At 46.1% G+C, this 14,574-nt stretch overlaps 2 protein-coding genes across 3 annotated transcripts; both read left to right on the plus strand.

Annotated features, from left to right (window-relative positions):
* The first annotated feature begins 1,289 nt into the window (after window positions 1-1,289).
* On the plus strand, window positions 1,290-8,639 carry dnajb5 (DnaJ heat shock protein family (Hsp40) member B5). Of its 2 annotated transcripts, none has more exons than XM_078285186.1 (3): window positions 1,290-1,568; window positions 2,514-3,167; window positions 7,973-8,639. In XM_078285186.1, the coding sequence occupies exons 1-3, from the start codon at window positions 1,344-1,346 to the stop codon at window positions 8,204-8,206; spliced, it is 1,113 nt and encodes a 370-aa protein (XP_078141312.1). In that variant the 5' UTR covers window positions 1,290-1,343; the 3' UTR covers window positions 8,207-8,639. The 2 variants fall into 2 exon arrangements, with proteins under 2 accessions (XP_078141312.1, XP_071755834.1); XM_071899733.2 differs by having other exon boundaries at window positions 1,290-1,554; window positions 2,506-3,167.
* A 2,801-nt stretch (window positions 8,640-11,440) lies between these two features.
* akr1a1a (aldo-keto reductase family 1, member A1a (aldehyde reductase)) lies at window positions 11,441-14,340 on the plus strand. The gene is made up of 8 exons (XM_071899663.2): window positions 11,441-11,521; window positions 12,094-12,213; window positions 12,356-12,507; window positions 12,650-12,845; window positions 12,949-12,998; window positions 13,415-13,564; window positions 13,787-13,946; window positions 14,275-14,340. Exons 1-8 carry the CDS (start codon window positions 11,441-11,443, stop codon window positions 14,338-14,340), a joined length of 975 nt encoding a protein of 324 aa, XP_071755764.1.
* The last annotated feature ends 234 nt before the right edge of the window (window positions 14,341-14,574 follow it).

Raw genomic sequence — 14,574 nt, forward strand, 5'->3', positions numbered from 1 at the left:
CGCCTTTCATAAATCACTTAATTGTAGTAATGATATAGCCTAGTCGATGTCTATTGGTGTACGGCTGTCTCGGTTTTAGTCGTTAGAGGTTTTCCAGTGAAACGTCAGTTGCCCCACAACGTTTTGGTCACCAGCTATTTCAGAGCCTGTGATCCTCCCGGCTTCCTGACGTCAATTTATAAGGACCCAGTGCCGGGGCGGCAGACAGATAAGGGGCTACTAGACGGTCTGAAAGAAAGAAAGAAAGATAGAAAAGAAAAAAAGAAAGAAAAAAGAAGGGAAGAAAGAGAAACTGGACCATGTTGATCTGATATTCCTCATATTGCCGAAAATTCTGGTAGGATTTTGTTTATTTTATGTTTTCCTCTTCTCTTTCATTTGCATCGGCTGTCTTGTCATTGGACTGACTATAAGGCTGTTTAACCTGCATTTCAGCAGCCGTAATATGAAAATATCTAAGGTTTCCCATCGTCGGTATTTAAATCTTGTGGTTGGTGTGTAGCTTCTTTATCGTTTATCCAGTTAACCTAAGTGTCGGGCTTCAGTATTTTCCAGCCGGTACCGGGCTGTATAATAGCGCACGGGTATCTCTTTGTCTAAAGCAGCGGTCCGGACAGCGTATAGGCTGCATATTATACTGTTATGAATCCGACTAACCTAATTTAACATTCACCAATTCATTGTAGTCGCCTTTTGTGCGCTCTCTCGAATAATAGACGCTTCACGGTGTCCTATTCAGCTGTAGGGTCTTACTGAGGGGGCTTCTGCTTTCTGGCAGCTCGTGCCTCTCTCCACCACACATGCCCAGTTGGTTCACACAGCAGTGGTTGGGCCAGATCATTGTTAAGCTCAGTGCATTTAGAATAAAATGGGGCTGCTCATTCCTGGGGATTGTGTTGAACCTGTGAGGTGTCTCAGGCAGGCAGAGCAGAGAAGGAGAAGCCCTGTGATAAAGCAGATGAAGGGGATTCCACTGCACTACTCCACTCCTCATTACTCTACATTACTCCACCAGCACGGCAACCACATCCCCATAGCAACAGTTAGTAAAACCGGCACTCTGCATTTCCATTAGGTGGCTCCAACTTGAACGCTCCTGTTCCACCAAATAGACCTCACAGTAAAGCCCTTCTGAGTGTTTTGCTGGCATATGCATGCTGCCCGACTCCAGCCGCCCTGCCAAGTCATATATATAGTCTGTTGCACTGTTAAGCATCTGCCTACCAGCAATATTAAAGCCCTAACAGTAGCATGTCTCCCTCCAGTGAACGTGGCCCGAGTCGAAGAGGGGTCCCAGTCCCGTGAGAGAGTGTGTGTGCTTGTGTGTGTGTGTGTGTGTAGCTATGGGGAAAGACTACTACAAGACCCTGGGCATCCCCAAGGGCTCCAACGAGGAGGAGATCAAGAAGGCGTACCGCCGCATGGCGCTCAGGTTCCACCCTGACAAGAACAAGGATGCCAACGCAGAGGAGAAGTTCAAGGAGATCGCCGAGGCCTACGAGGTGCTCAGCGACCCCAAAAAGAGGGTCATCTACGACCAGCTGGGAGAGGAAGGTGAGCGGGTTTATGTGCCTGGCCCGACCCTGTCTGCCTGCCTGTCTGTTGATTGGTCTGTCTGTGTATCTGTGTAATGAGTAGGATCACTGTGTAAAACCCGTCAGAGACGATAGGCTGGGCAGGCTTCAGCACTGTCTCAGTGAAGCCTTGTTAAATAGGCGTTATGATGGATTAAGTAGTTATAGAAATAGCTCAGTAACTGACTCAGCATCTAATATAGCAATGAAAGACGAGCATTGGTGAGCCTTCGCTCCTCTGAGAGGGTGAATGCTAAAGTAATAATGCTGTGTCTCTTCATTTCCGTGTGTTTATGTGTGTGTGTGTGTGTGTGTGTGTGTGTGTGTTTATGTGCGTGCATGTATGTGTGTGTGTGATTGTGCGTTGTTCTGAGTGTATTAAGATCTTTCGTGTCAATAACACTTCCCAGACCTAACTCCTTATATAGTCAGTATATCTCACCCTCTAGTTCTTCATCCCGGTAGTAAGTGTGTGTGTGTGTGTGTGTGTGTGTGTGTGTGTGTGTGTGTGTGTGTGTGTGCGCGTATGTGTGTGTGTGTTGACAGACAGATGGCCTAAAATCGTGCCTGGTGGTTATATGAATAGCTGCGACTGGCGTAGTTTGTGGGTGTTTTTGTGCGTGTGTCTGTCAGCATAGGTGTGTGTGTGTGTGTGTGTGTGTGTGTGTGTGTGTGTGTGTTGGACAGAGTGGTTTACTATCTTATCAGTTTCTCCACCGCCAGTGCTATTGAAAGACCAGTGATGCTGTGGGATTTTTCCCGCCCACATGGGCTTCACTGTTCTCCCTGCTGTAACCCACACTTTGTCTTTTCAAAACAGGCTCCTATATGTCTGGTGTTTGACTACGTATAAATGTGTGTTTGGGCTGGTGGGTGTTGGAGTACGTGTGTGTGTGTTTTGAGGTCTCACATCCTGCTCTCCCTCTCTCAGGTTTAAAGACAGGAGGCAGCAGTTCTTCCGGTGCTCCGGGCAGCTCAACGTACCACTACACCTTCCACGGCGACCCGCACGCCACCTTCGCCTCATTCTTCGGCGGCTCCAACCCCTTCGACATGTTTTTCGGCTCCAACCGCAACCACAGCCGTTCCAACGGCTTCTCCTTCCACAACGACCACAGCAACGACACGGAGCAGGACATGGACATGGAGGAGGACGACCCCTTCGCTCATTTCGGGCGACAGTTCGGCTTCCCCGGAGGGATGAACAACGGCTTCCCGGGGGAGGGCCGGAGGAGGAGGGGGGTCCAGTCGGAGCGCCTGGGGGCCGGGCGGAAGCACCAGGACCCTCCGGTGGTCCACGAGCTGAAGGTCTCGCTGGAAGAGATCTTCCACGGCTGCACCAAGCGCATGAAGATCACCCGCCGCAGGCTCAACCCGGACGGGAGGAGCATGAGAACGGAGGACAAGATCCTCAACATCGTCATCAAGAAGGGCTGGAAGGAGGGGACCAAGATCACCTTCCCGAAGGAGGGGGACGAGACCCCCGAGAACATTCCTGCCGACATCGCCTTTGTGCTCAAAGACAAAGGACACGCCCACTTCAAGAGAGACGGTTCCAATATCATTCACAACTGCAAGATCAGTCTGAAAGAGGTGGGTCTCTCTCCCTCCATCTCTATCTATCTATCTATCTATCTATCTGGCTGTCTATCTATCTATCTGTCTATCTATCTGGCTGTCTATCTATCTATCTATCTATCTATCTATCTATCTATCTATCTATCTGTCTATCTATCTATCTGTCTATCTATCTGTCTAGGGGTTTGATTCCCACTGGGGCAAACAATGCTAAAAGTTTTATGCACTCATGGAGCTGTAAAGCCTTAGATGAGCATCCACCAAATGGCATAATCTGTTTCATTCCTTTTTCTCAGCATTATTTTTGTCCCTCTGCACCTTGGGCAAACTGTGGATCACACACTGTGTGCTGGTGCACAAGTGTGACTGTTATTTAACGGCAGGATTATGTATCTGTAGGTAGGTGGCCATGTAAAACATATTGAGGTGTGTGTGTGTGTGGCGCTGGAGGGCAGGATCATTGAGGAGCAGAGGAGTGTTTCTCTCTCTCACTGCGGTGTGAGCGAGCGAGCAGGAATGTGGTGTCCTTGTGTGACCGGCACTGAGGCACCGTCCTCCTTTCACTCTGCTCTGCTGCATAAATATATATATATATATATGTACGTCTACTTACACATGAATGCACACACTCGCGCTCAGAAGTGTAAGTGTGCATGCAGGCACATACACACTTGCATCTTCAAGCACTTTGTGCACACACACACATGCACACTCACTTAAAGATGGATTGTGGTGTCAAGGTGGCAACAGTCTGGGCTGTTATTTCTGTGACTGGCAGGACATTTAATTAGCTGCTCCCACGAGGGCAGCGCAGCTCTGGTCCGTACGTGAATTAAACAAGCTTTTACGGTTCTAATGGTGCTGCCACTCATCTTCCTGCGCTCCATGTGGTCCAGATAATAGCAGGTGTTCTCAAACGGCTGGTGATGCCGGAGTAGTTGTTTGTCCTCGCGCCAAGTCAAAACAGTTTTCCTGTAAAAGCTGAAAGGTGCGTTGAGTGCTATGAATCTCCACAGACGTGATGCATTGGAACGTTGGGTCTACACAGAGCGCAAACTATAAAGACAGCCTAGCAGTTAGTGGGATGACTTTGTTCAGACACATTAAGCAGTGGGTGGTCTTTGATCAAACCTGCACAGTGATGAAGTTTGCACTGCAGAATATTCCCATAGCTAAGTCTTTTGCTCTCACAGTGCCCAGATAAGCGACTTAAGTCTGATGCAGCTAAGACAGAGATGGTGGGGGAACGAAGGCAGAGGGAAGGGGAGATGGGGGGGGGGGGGGGGGGGGGGGGTGTCAGGGGGAATATTAGGGAAGTGGGTCAGATGATTCAGTATCCAAAGCAAATAAAAGCTCATATTCCACTGATCTGCTCTACTCTGCTCTGCCTCCAGAACCTCTTAGATGCTGTGGCCAAATGCTAAATGCTGCAGTAAGACACACAGCACCGGCTACATATGCTGCACACTAACACAGCCTGCCACATACGGTATAGACAGTGGTACGCACTGCACCAATAACATGATAACAGCCTGTCCCTGGAAGGTGTTTTGCACAATCAAGCAGGAGGTGCTCAACTCAAAATACAAAAATAGACGGAGTGAGGTGCTAAGACTCAATCAATAGTGGGAATATGAGGAAATAGCCAGCAGTCTCTAAAAATAATTATCTATTTTTATTCAGCAGTCATGATTATTCTTCATATTTCCGCTCCTGAATGATTGCCCAGTGCTGTTTTGTTGCTCAGTATTGTTTTCTGCCCCGGGGATGGACTAATGAGCAGCTTCCCCTCTGCAGGAGCTCTCTTTGCTTAATGCCGGCCAGCTCATTTGACCACGCTGTCAACTCCTGGGAGACACTGCTGGAGGCTGGCTCTGAGTCTGCCATACTTTTACTGTGACAGTAGTCAGTCACAGCTAGAGAGCTTAGCACGACTCTGTCACATTGATTTCTCTGAGATAGATCTGTGCCTGGATCTATAGGCTGGCTTTTAATGGTATGGTATTAACACAGCCTCTGCGGTGTGATGCTCTGTCGGAGCCCCTGGCAGTGCTTTCTCCTGTCACCGCTGCACTCGCCTCCACTACAACTCAACTCAGCAGCAAAGCCCCCGTCCCGTCACAGTTATGTGCTAACTGTAGCTGCTGAGCTCTAAGAGCTAAATGGACAGCACTTCACAACTCCACCTCTGATATCATTTAGAATGGCAAACATACTCTATATGTCCGGTGTGTTTACCCCAGTCGTGTAAGAATATCACAGGGAGTTGGACAGCTTGTGCACTTTTCTGTGACTACTGTGTCTGAATCCTGTCTGTTCAATGAAATGCAGCAACAGCAACCGATATAGTGTGTGTGTGTGTGTGTGTCGTGTTCGAGAGCTTTCTTGTCTGAGCTGAGGCTTATGCAATCAGCGGGTCCTCAGAGCAGTTGGCAGTGTGTGTCGAGCGTCATGGCAACCTGTCTCTGTGTGTAGGACTGGACTTGTGTTAGTGAATGGAACCGTGTTCATAACAGGAGGATGAGCCAGTAGTCTCCATCACAGTCACAGGCTAAATAACCCCCTAATGTATATGGTGACTAGAGGAGGCTGATGTCATGGCTGGAAAACTCTGTCTGTCCTGTGAAGCAGCTGCTCTGCTTGACTGAGCTCCAACCCTCCGCATCCCCATCATGTGTCAACAACAACCCACCAGACGAGACAAGGAGAGTCTCCCAGCAGCCTTACTACAACAGAGGCCACAGAATGACACAGGCTGGGTCTTAGAGGTGAAGCACGTGCGACGGCAGGCAGTTGAATCACTATTACATCATGGGGGTCAGTTGCCTAAAGGTTAGAGAAGTGGGAGTGAGAGGTGGCACTGGGTGGGAAAACCCGAGAGGGAGAGGTGAACAACTAACACTCTCCCTTCCCTCTAAAAGGTCATGTTGGTCAGGCACCCCGGTGTGAGTGCATATAACTTTATGAATTTGAAGCAGGATGTTGCTCGTGTTCTCAGCATGCATTCCTCCCCAGTTAGAGGATTCCCATCTTCAACTGCCCAGGCTGTCGGGCCGAGGAGACGGCATAGCTGTCATTCATAAAAATGGCTGGAATTGGTCCCCAATTTCTCCCCAAACTCTTGAATATATTTTTGAGTATTTCTGTGATGAGGTGGAGAATAATAGGTGCCAGATTCTCCTCCTGCTTCCCCAGGTTTGCCTTCTATCTTTTAGCCATTTTGAGCAAATCTCCCTTGAGATCCAAACAGACAGCATTTCACACATGGAATCCCCATCTTGCTCCTTGGATGTTATCCAGACCAAATTACTCAAAGAGGTCTGTGGTATCATTGGCACAGACATTTTATCTATCATAAACAGCTCGCTGACTTCTGGTACGGCCCCCTCTTACTTTAAACATGCCATTGTCCAATCTCTCCTGGAAAAAAAACAAACTTTGATCCCTTTGTGCTCAACAATTACAAAACTGCACTTAAACCCAGCAGCTTTACACTGGCTGTCTGTTAGTTTTAAAATTTATTAAAGATTTTTCTGGTAACTTTTAAGGCACAGCGGGGTCTGGCACCCAGCTACATATCGGACCTTTTAACCCCTTATGAGCCGGAGTCCAGCCTGAGGTCCTGCTGGTTGTTCCAAGGACTCGGCTGGGGACAAAAGTCATCTTTTAAATCACTTCTCAAAGCACACTTTTTATAATCTTCTTTTTATGTCCTGTTTTATCTCTGTGTAATTTTGTAAGTCTCCTTGTCATTTTTATTCTCATTTCGTTGCCTTTTTTATCCACTCCTTTATTATTCATTTATCTTAGTTATTTGTTGTATAAAGCACATTGTATCGGTTGTTTGGAAAAGCGCTATATAATAAAGTTTATTGTTATTATTATTCATCAGGAAGTTCATTCACAGAGTTGTGGATTCAAGCGGTTGTTTCTATCCAAGGTAAATCTAGTGAATGATGCTTACTGGAAAGCCTGTGAAGTCCTGATAAGCACCAATCCCCACTTTTTTAGTTTATCTCTCTCTCTACGCTCTGACTGGATTCATCAGGCATTGTGATAAGGAGGTGAGGCTTAGTGTGTGTGTGTGTGTGTGTGTGTGTGTGTGTGTGTGTGTGTGTAGTCTCTCCTCCTCCTGCCCTAGCCCATCTGACAAGCCCTCCAACTATTTACGAGCTCAGCCGATTCCTGCCTCACTTCATTAGCTCTAGCTATGAGGCCACTGCTAAAATTAGTCCCCTGTGCAATCTGCAACCCCCTCAACTCAGACACACACACACGCACGCACGCACGCACGCACGCACGCACGCACGCACGCACGCACGCACACACACACACACACACACACACACACACACACACACCAGACTGAGTGTCTAAGACCAGACCGGAAAACCTATCGGTTGCCAAGTCATGTTTTCCTGATGTTCCTGTTCCAAATATGTTCTCTACACCCCACAGTGCTGTAATCAATACCAAAATGTTTGGTCACTGAGGCCTACTCTCTCTCACCTCACTCTCTTGTCTCTGTCTCTCTAACACACACACACACACACACACACACACACACACACACAGAGAGAAAACACTTGGCAGTTTGACTTATTAGAATGACGTAGTGAGGGAAGATAAACAAGAACGACCAACAAAATTTTTTGGTTGGTCATGGAAACATGAAGTCATCTAGACATTCATGGCTTTGGCATTTCATTTTATACTAAAGAGATGTTAACCCTTTCTCCTCTCCTCTCCTCTCCTCTCCTCTCCTCTCCTCTCCTCCTCTCCTCTCCTCCTCCTCTCCTCTCCTCTCCTCTCCTCTCCAGGCGTTGTGTGGCTGCACAGTTAGCATTCCCACGCTGGATAACCGTGTCATCTCCCTCCCCTGTCATGAGATCATCAGACCAGGGACGGTGAAGCGTCTGAGAGGAGAAGGCCTGCCGTTCCCCAAGAGCCCGTCACAACGCGGTGACCTCATCGTGGAGTTTTCGGTCCGTTTCCCCGACAGGATCCCCCCTCAGTCCAGAGAGATTATCAGACAGCACCTTCCCCAGTCATAGGAGGACTCATCCGCCCACCACAGCACAGAAAAACCATCCCACAATACTCCTTCCTCCACTCTTCTCCCAACACCCAACATTTTCTTTGATTTCGACCTTTCCCCCTTACTTCTAGTCACCCTTCCAGTCCCCTTGTCCTGTGATAATACACACGGTGTTAAACAGACACTATTGTTTATAGGAACTTCTTAGGGGGAGACAGAAGTGCCAAGAGGAATTGCGGTATCAGGATGTGTTTGTTTGTGTTTGTTTTGTCTTTCGGCCCAAGCACACACAAGCACCCAGGCGGCGGAGCGGTGCTGAGGATGGACTCAGCACAATTTTGGCTTTTACCGGAACTTATCTTTTCTTAACTCTCTTTTTTACGGATTTATCGATGGTTTTATATGCCTTCCAGCTCTCCCCGGTTCTTGTCGTTTTGTGATAGGATGAAGCATACAGTATTTTTAAAGTAAAAAAAGATTTTGCAGGATTTTCTTTTCCAAAGGAAGTTTCAAATAGGATTATTTATTTTTACCTTGAGTGTACCAGCACCTTCAGCAGCTTCAGTGTGTTCAGTGCATACCCCAGTTTGACCTTAACCCACCCTGCCACCTGCTTTTCTCATGCTTCACGTCTAATAAAGCAATGTGCATGAACTCTGAGGGCCATTTACTGTCGAGTGTAATCTGTCTCCCTCCAAATCAGTTGGATTCTGATGCGTACAATGCCAAAACGCACTTAAAGTCCCACACTACTTCAAATGATGTTAGCGTATCTCAGCTGCATTGGGAATGACAATCACATGACAGCAGTGTAAGCTTGGCAAATACAATCTACACATAATGTGGGTGCTTTCCCTTCTGAGCTTTGTGGCTACTCTGAATTGAATTGCCTGGCTCTCTACCTGAGGGGCATTGAAGTGCCTTAGCCCAGTGTCATACACACGTAACCACACACAGGAACACACACAGTCCATACTGTAATATACAACCAGCCATCGTAGGTGCACAGAGTCAAAGGGGCACAATGGACAATATCCTATGCTGTGTAATACACGTTACCGTTGGGAGCTGGTAATCTTGTAATGTTAATAATGGCGAGTAAGCAATGTAAAGGCTATCACCATATATTGTACTGTATGTATTCAAGGACAACAAACACTTTTTAGGGAGAGATTTAATACAAGACTGATACATTTTGCCAATGCAGCCCTGTAAAGTGCCCTACAGTACAGGTTGGATTTCCCAGAAAGATCTTAGCATGAAGTTCATCTCTGTTGCATTCGCTGTAGCTGAAGATAGATGAGAAGAGAAGATTCCTCTGGGAAACCCAGCTGTGTTGTGTATATTCTGCTTTTTCTTGTGGCATTCGAGGCCATGTCTTGGTGCTACTGTGAGCAGTGCCAAAAATAGACCAACTTGGAGTCTACTTTTGGTTTCATGGAGTCCTCAGTTTGTGATTTGATAATAGCTTCTGTCTTCTGTAACATATGTACATCTTAACGGTGCATCTTTTTTTGAAATAGAAAAACCTGCTTTAGGAAACAGGTTTTATAATACTGCAACAGTTGTTCTCTGTCTCGGCTGCAGGGGGCTCTGAAAGCTCTCTTCAGCTCTTCCTACTGTAGTTTACACCAATGATAAGATGTATGTATGAGTATGGTTTATACACACAACCCTAATGGATCATATTTATCATGTGTATGGGAAACTGTTTGAATGCAACATGTTGATAGATGCACTTTTATGTCATAAGAGATATTGACAGAGATCGTGAGATTATTATCAGAGAGACTTGAGTTGGCTCTGATTATTAAATGAATCATTTTTGAAGTTCTGACTAGAGTATGTGAGAGTCCTGCTTCTCAGAGCCTGCAGGGACACTGGACTGTGGCCAAGACCAGGATGCACGTGTACTGCTGCTGAAAGACTCACCGTCACTGCTTTTATGCATCTGACAACATTTATGGTCGTTTCGAAATGGCAACAAATAAACCAAATGTGTGAACTTGCTGTTTGTCATTTGAGTTTCTCTTCAAGTATTATCAGCTAGCCTGACTGTTATTCACATTGAGTTCAAACACACACTGAGTTTCCTTTTGGTCTCTGTGTCTCCTTATTGATATGTATAACATCATATGTCCTTCATCTGCTCTCAGTCACTAGATGCAAACACAGGTAGCTAAAGGAAGAAATAAGTTGTGAGATTCATAAGAGTGTGATCAGAAGTTGGTCTTGTATGTTTTGTTCATGTCTGACCGTGTCTGTCATTCAGGTGTAGTAATGCTCTGGACCTCTTTAAGTACAGTGGAGTTTGGATGTGTTCCATCAATTTGAGTTACAGATAAACAAGTGAGGGCAGACTTTGACCTCAGCCTGCTTAAAACCAGAGGGACAGCCTCCCTCAAGCCCTTCACTGCTCCGTCTGCCACAGCCGTGCCAGGTAGGAATTTGCACCCTGCTCCTCACTGCACCACACTACACATCCTGACCTTTACACCTTAAATCTTGACTGAATAAAAGAACATATTATCAAGTCTTATACTTTCACTCACATTCTCTTTAATTTCAGTAGTATTTGCATTAGTTATTTACAGACTGTCAGTTCTGCACTTGGTGCAGGAGGCAGTCAGGACAGGTGATCTGTGTTGAGAGAGTCTGATCATGTGAACTGAAACGACTGCAGCAGTCACTGGACATTATAAAGCCCAGCGTGTGTATCACATGGTGAGGATATAGCAGACAATTAGTGAAGCCTGTGATGGGTCTCGGAGATGTGCTCCAATAGCACCATGCTGTGACTAATGCCATATAGCTGCATCAGCTATTTACGGTTGTAAGGCTGGGTTCACAGACAGTGTGTATTTCCAGTGAAGCACAAAGGCAAATTACAAAAAAAAAAGGCAGGTCACTGATGCCTTTTTTTTGTTGTCTTGTAGGCCTTGCAGTTGTTTGTTGTGTCGTTTTTATGATGGATTTGCTGATAAATATATCTTCACACACACACACACACACACACACACACACACACACACACACACACAAGATCCCTGCTGGAGTCCAGAAGTTAATGAATTCAGATGTGAGTGATAATCAGTAACACAGCATTAGGACTTAGTCATGGTGACTGGCCTGCCACTGGGTCCAGTTACATAGGAAGACTGAGTGTATACAGCATGTGAACACCTTATACTCTCAGTCAGCAGGAGTGCATGTGTGACTCTCTCCTCTGCCAGGTGCTCCGTGCTGCAACATGAGTTCGTTCGTCACTCTCTCATCAGGGCAGAGGATGCCCGTGGTTGGACTCGGCACATGGAAGAGTGCTCCTGGACAGGTTCAAATATAAATATTTTGCCTTAACACTTACCCAAGCTTTACTGATTAAGATAATATTATTTACTAGGGATGGGACAATATATCAAAATTCAATATATTGCAATACAAAAAAGTGACAATATGAATCTTGGGGCAGAAAAAATAATCATGAAATTAGCTACATTTTATTCTGCTGTAGTAATAGCAAATGAGACGGCTTGACCATCACAATTTCACCAGCTCTCCATCCAAATTATATTTGCACTTTGTAATGACATTTTTAGATTGTTGTTTACATTCTAGCAAGCCGATGCCATTGCTCAAAAGACATGGCTCAGACAGAATTCTGCACAGTCTCACAGACTTTGTTGTCACTGAACTTTTATTTATTACATCGTATCGTGGTCGTATTGAATCGTGAACCCCATGGGGTGTATCAAATCGTATTGTGAGATAAGCATATCGTCCCATCCGTATTATTTATTCTAAGGCTTTGTGGCATAGCACAAAACTTACTTTTACCAAGCATTTTTCTGGAAACCATAATGCTGAAAGAAAGTGAGTTGACTGTCTGTGTCTATGTGTGTTCAGGTGAAGCAGGCGGTGCTGGCAGCTTTAGACTGTGGCTACAGACACATTGACTGTGCTGCTGCTTATAGCAACGAACAGGAAGTAGGAGAGGCTCTGGCTCTCAGGGTGGGCCCAGGCAAGGTAGGAAACCTTTTCATCATACAGCTGGGACGCTGTCTGCCTCACATTCAAGGCTGTACTGGAAGCCACCTTACCCATCAGGTGAAACATTTCCCTGTATTTAACGGTAAGTGGTTTGTTTGCCCATCCTCGTCCCCTCCAGGCTCTGCGTCGCGAGGAGGTGTTTGTGACGTCCAAGCTGTGGAACACCAAGCATGAGCCAGAAGATGTGGAAGAAGCTTGCAGGACCAGTCTGACCCAGCTGGGCCTCTCCTACCTGGACCTCTACCTCATGCACTGGCCCATGGCATTCCAGTGAGCAGCATCACACACACTCACTCCTTTTTGTCACCTTCTCTCTCAGCCTGGCTTTCAGTGTATGATCCAGGATCAGTGTAGGTACATCACATCTGTCACATTACCCAGAGCTGGCTCTGTGTGTGTGTGGCTGTTTTAGGCGGGGGAAAGAGCTGATGCCTCGACGGGAGGATGGAAGCGTGTGTTACTCTGACACGCACTACCGAGACACTTGGGTCACCATGGAGAGCCTAGTGGACAAAGGTCTGGTCAAGGCCATAGGACTGTCCAACTTCAATGCCAGACAGACTGATGACGTCATCAGCATGGCCAGACACAAACCTGTGGTGAACCAGGTACGGATTAGGAAGAGTGTATGTGACTGAAAGTTTTGTCATGTCAGTAGTGAATGAGTAATCGTCAGTCTCTTAGACTGTGAAACTGTATGTGTGTCTATAGGTGGAGTGCCATCCGTATTTGTCACAGGCAGATCTGCTGTCTCACTGTCGGTCAGTATAATGCCGGTATAATCAACTCATAACATACTGCCAACATACTCTTCCTTTTTCTGTGATGATAGTACCAGGGTTGGGGCCATTCATGAATTGAATTGAGAATACATGGTAAATTCCAATTCAATTCTTGGAGCTGGAATTGGAATTGGAATGTCACCCAGCTCTAAGGAAACAGAATTGGAATTGAATTGGAATGAAAGGAAATTCCATGACATTCCACTTCTAAAAGAGGTTCTCTTGACTTGCTAAACATTATAAATCAAACATTATGAATCAAATAAAAGACAGTTAAACAAATCAAATTGAGTTATGAGTTAATTCATGAACTGACCCCAACCCTGGTTAGTACAGCCAAACAGCATTTTCACTGTGTGTCAGTGAGTGTAGCAGCGCGTGTGCCTCTGTCTCAGGTCAGTGGGAGTGTGTGTGACAGCCTACAGTCCTCTGGGCAGCGGAGACAGACCCTGGGCTTCTCCTGATGAACCGTGTCTGCTGGACGACCCCCGACTGGCAGCTATTGCCCAGAGATACCAGAAGACACCTGCCCAGGTCATACTCAGGTAAGACGGCTCTGGATACATCCTGAACCCCCAAATCTAACCTAATGTAACCCCTAAGCTTAGGCATACTGTACATACGGAGTCAAACATCGGTCAAATGAGTGATGGATTCATAATCAGAACCAAAACCTGTAGTCATTTCCTGAATTCTGCTGTGACATAAGATTACCATCACATGTAATGTATTCAAGAGCGTGACCCTGTGGTGTGTGCCATCCACAGGTGGCATGTTCAGAGGGGGGTGGTGTGCATCCCTAAAAGTGTAACACCCTCCAGGATCCAGCAGAACCTGCAGGTGTTTGACTTTTCCCTGTCAGAAGATGACATGAAGCAGATTGAATGCATCAACTGCAACGAGCGCTTCATTGTCCCTGCAGTCGAGGTGAGTCACTGCTGCACTCATGACACCGCACGAGATTTAAAAAGGACTCCTTACCCGGGACAGAGCACTCAGTGCGGATTGCCTAACCTAAATCTACTGTCCTGAAAAACACTGACTGCGGTAGACTCTAGGGAAGGCATGTAGCTGTTTCTGATTCCCATGAATCTTTGATGCAGAGTGGAGTGATGCTCTCTCTTGGATAGTCTTCTTAAGTATCATGGGTAAAAAGTCCTGACTTACATTTCTTTAAGCTGGGTGCACGACCCCTCAGATATTTCCATAGTCTCAGCAGAACTCGGCAACTATGGTTGTGTCTGTTTCTTCACAGAGGGATGGCAAGAGAGTCTGGAGAGATGCAGAACATCCTCACTTCCCCTTCCTTGATCCTTACTGATTCAGACCAGTGAACACACTGGAATAAGGCAGCAATATTTCCGTTTTTGAAGATGATTTTCAAGCACACTGAAGAAACCAAATTTTAAACTAAGTTCAAATGTGATCAAAATGTCCATTACCATTTTCTTGTTTCTCGTTGGGATGAACTGTTTTAATTGAGATGTGTAATTAGTTACATCAAGTGTATTAGTATTCACTAGTAGTTGCTAGATTTGTCAAAAAATACAATTAA

This window comes from Centroberyx gerrardi, chromosome 8 (genome assembly GCF_048128805.1).
Source record: "Centroberyx gerrardi isolate f3 chromosome 8, fCenGer3.hap1.cur.20231027, whole genome shotgun sequence".
NCBI classification, from domain to species: Eukaryota; Metazoa; Chordata; class Actinopteri; order Beryciformes; family Berycidae; genus Centroberyx; species Centroberyx gerrardi.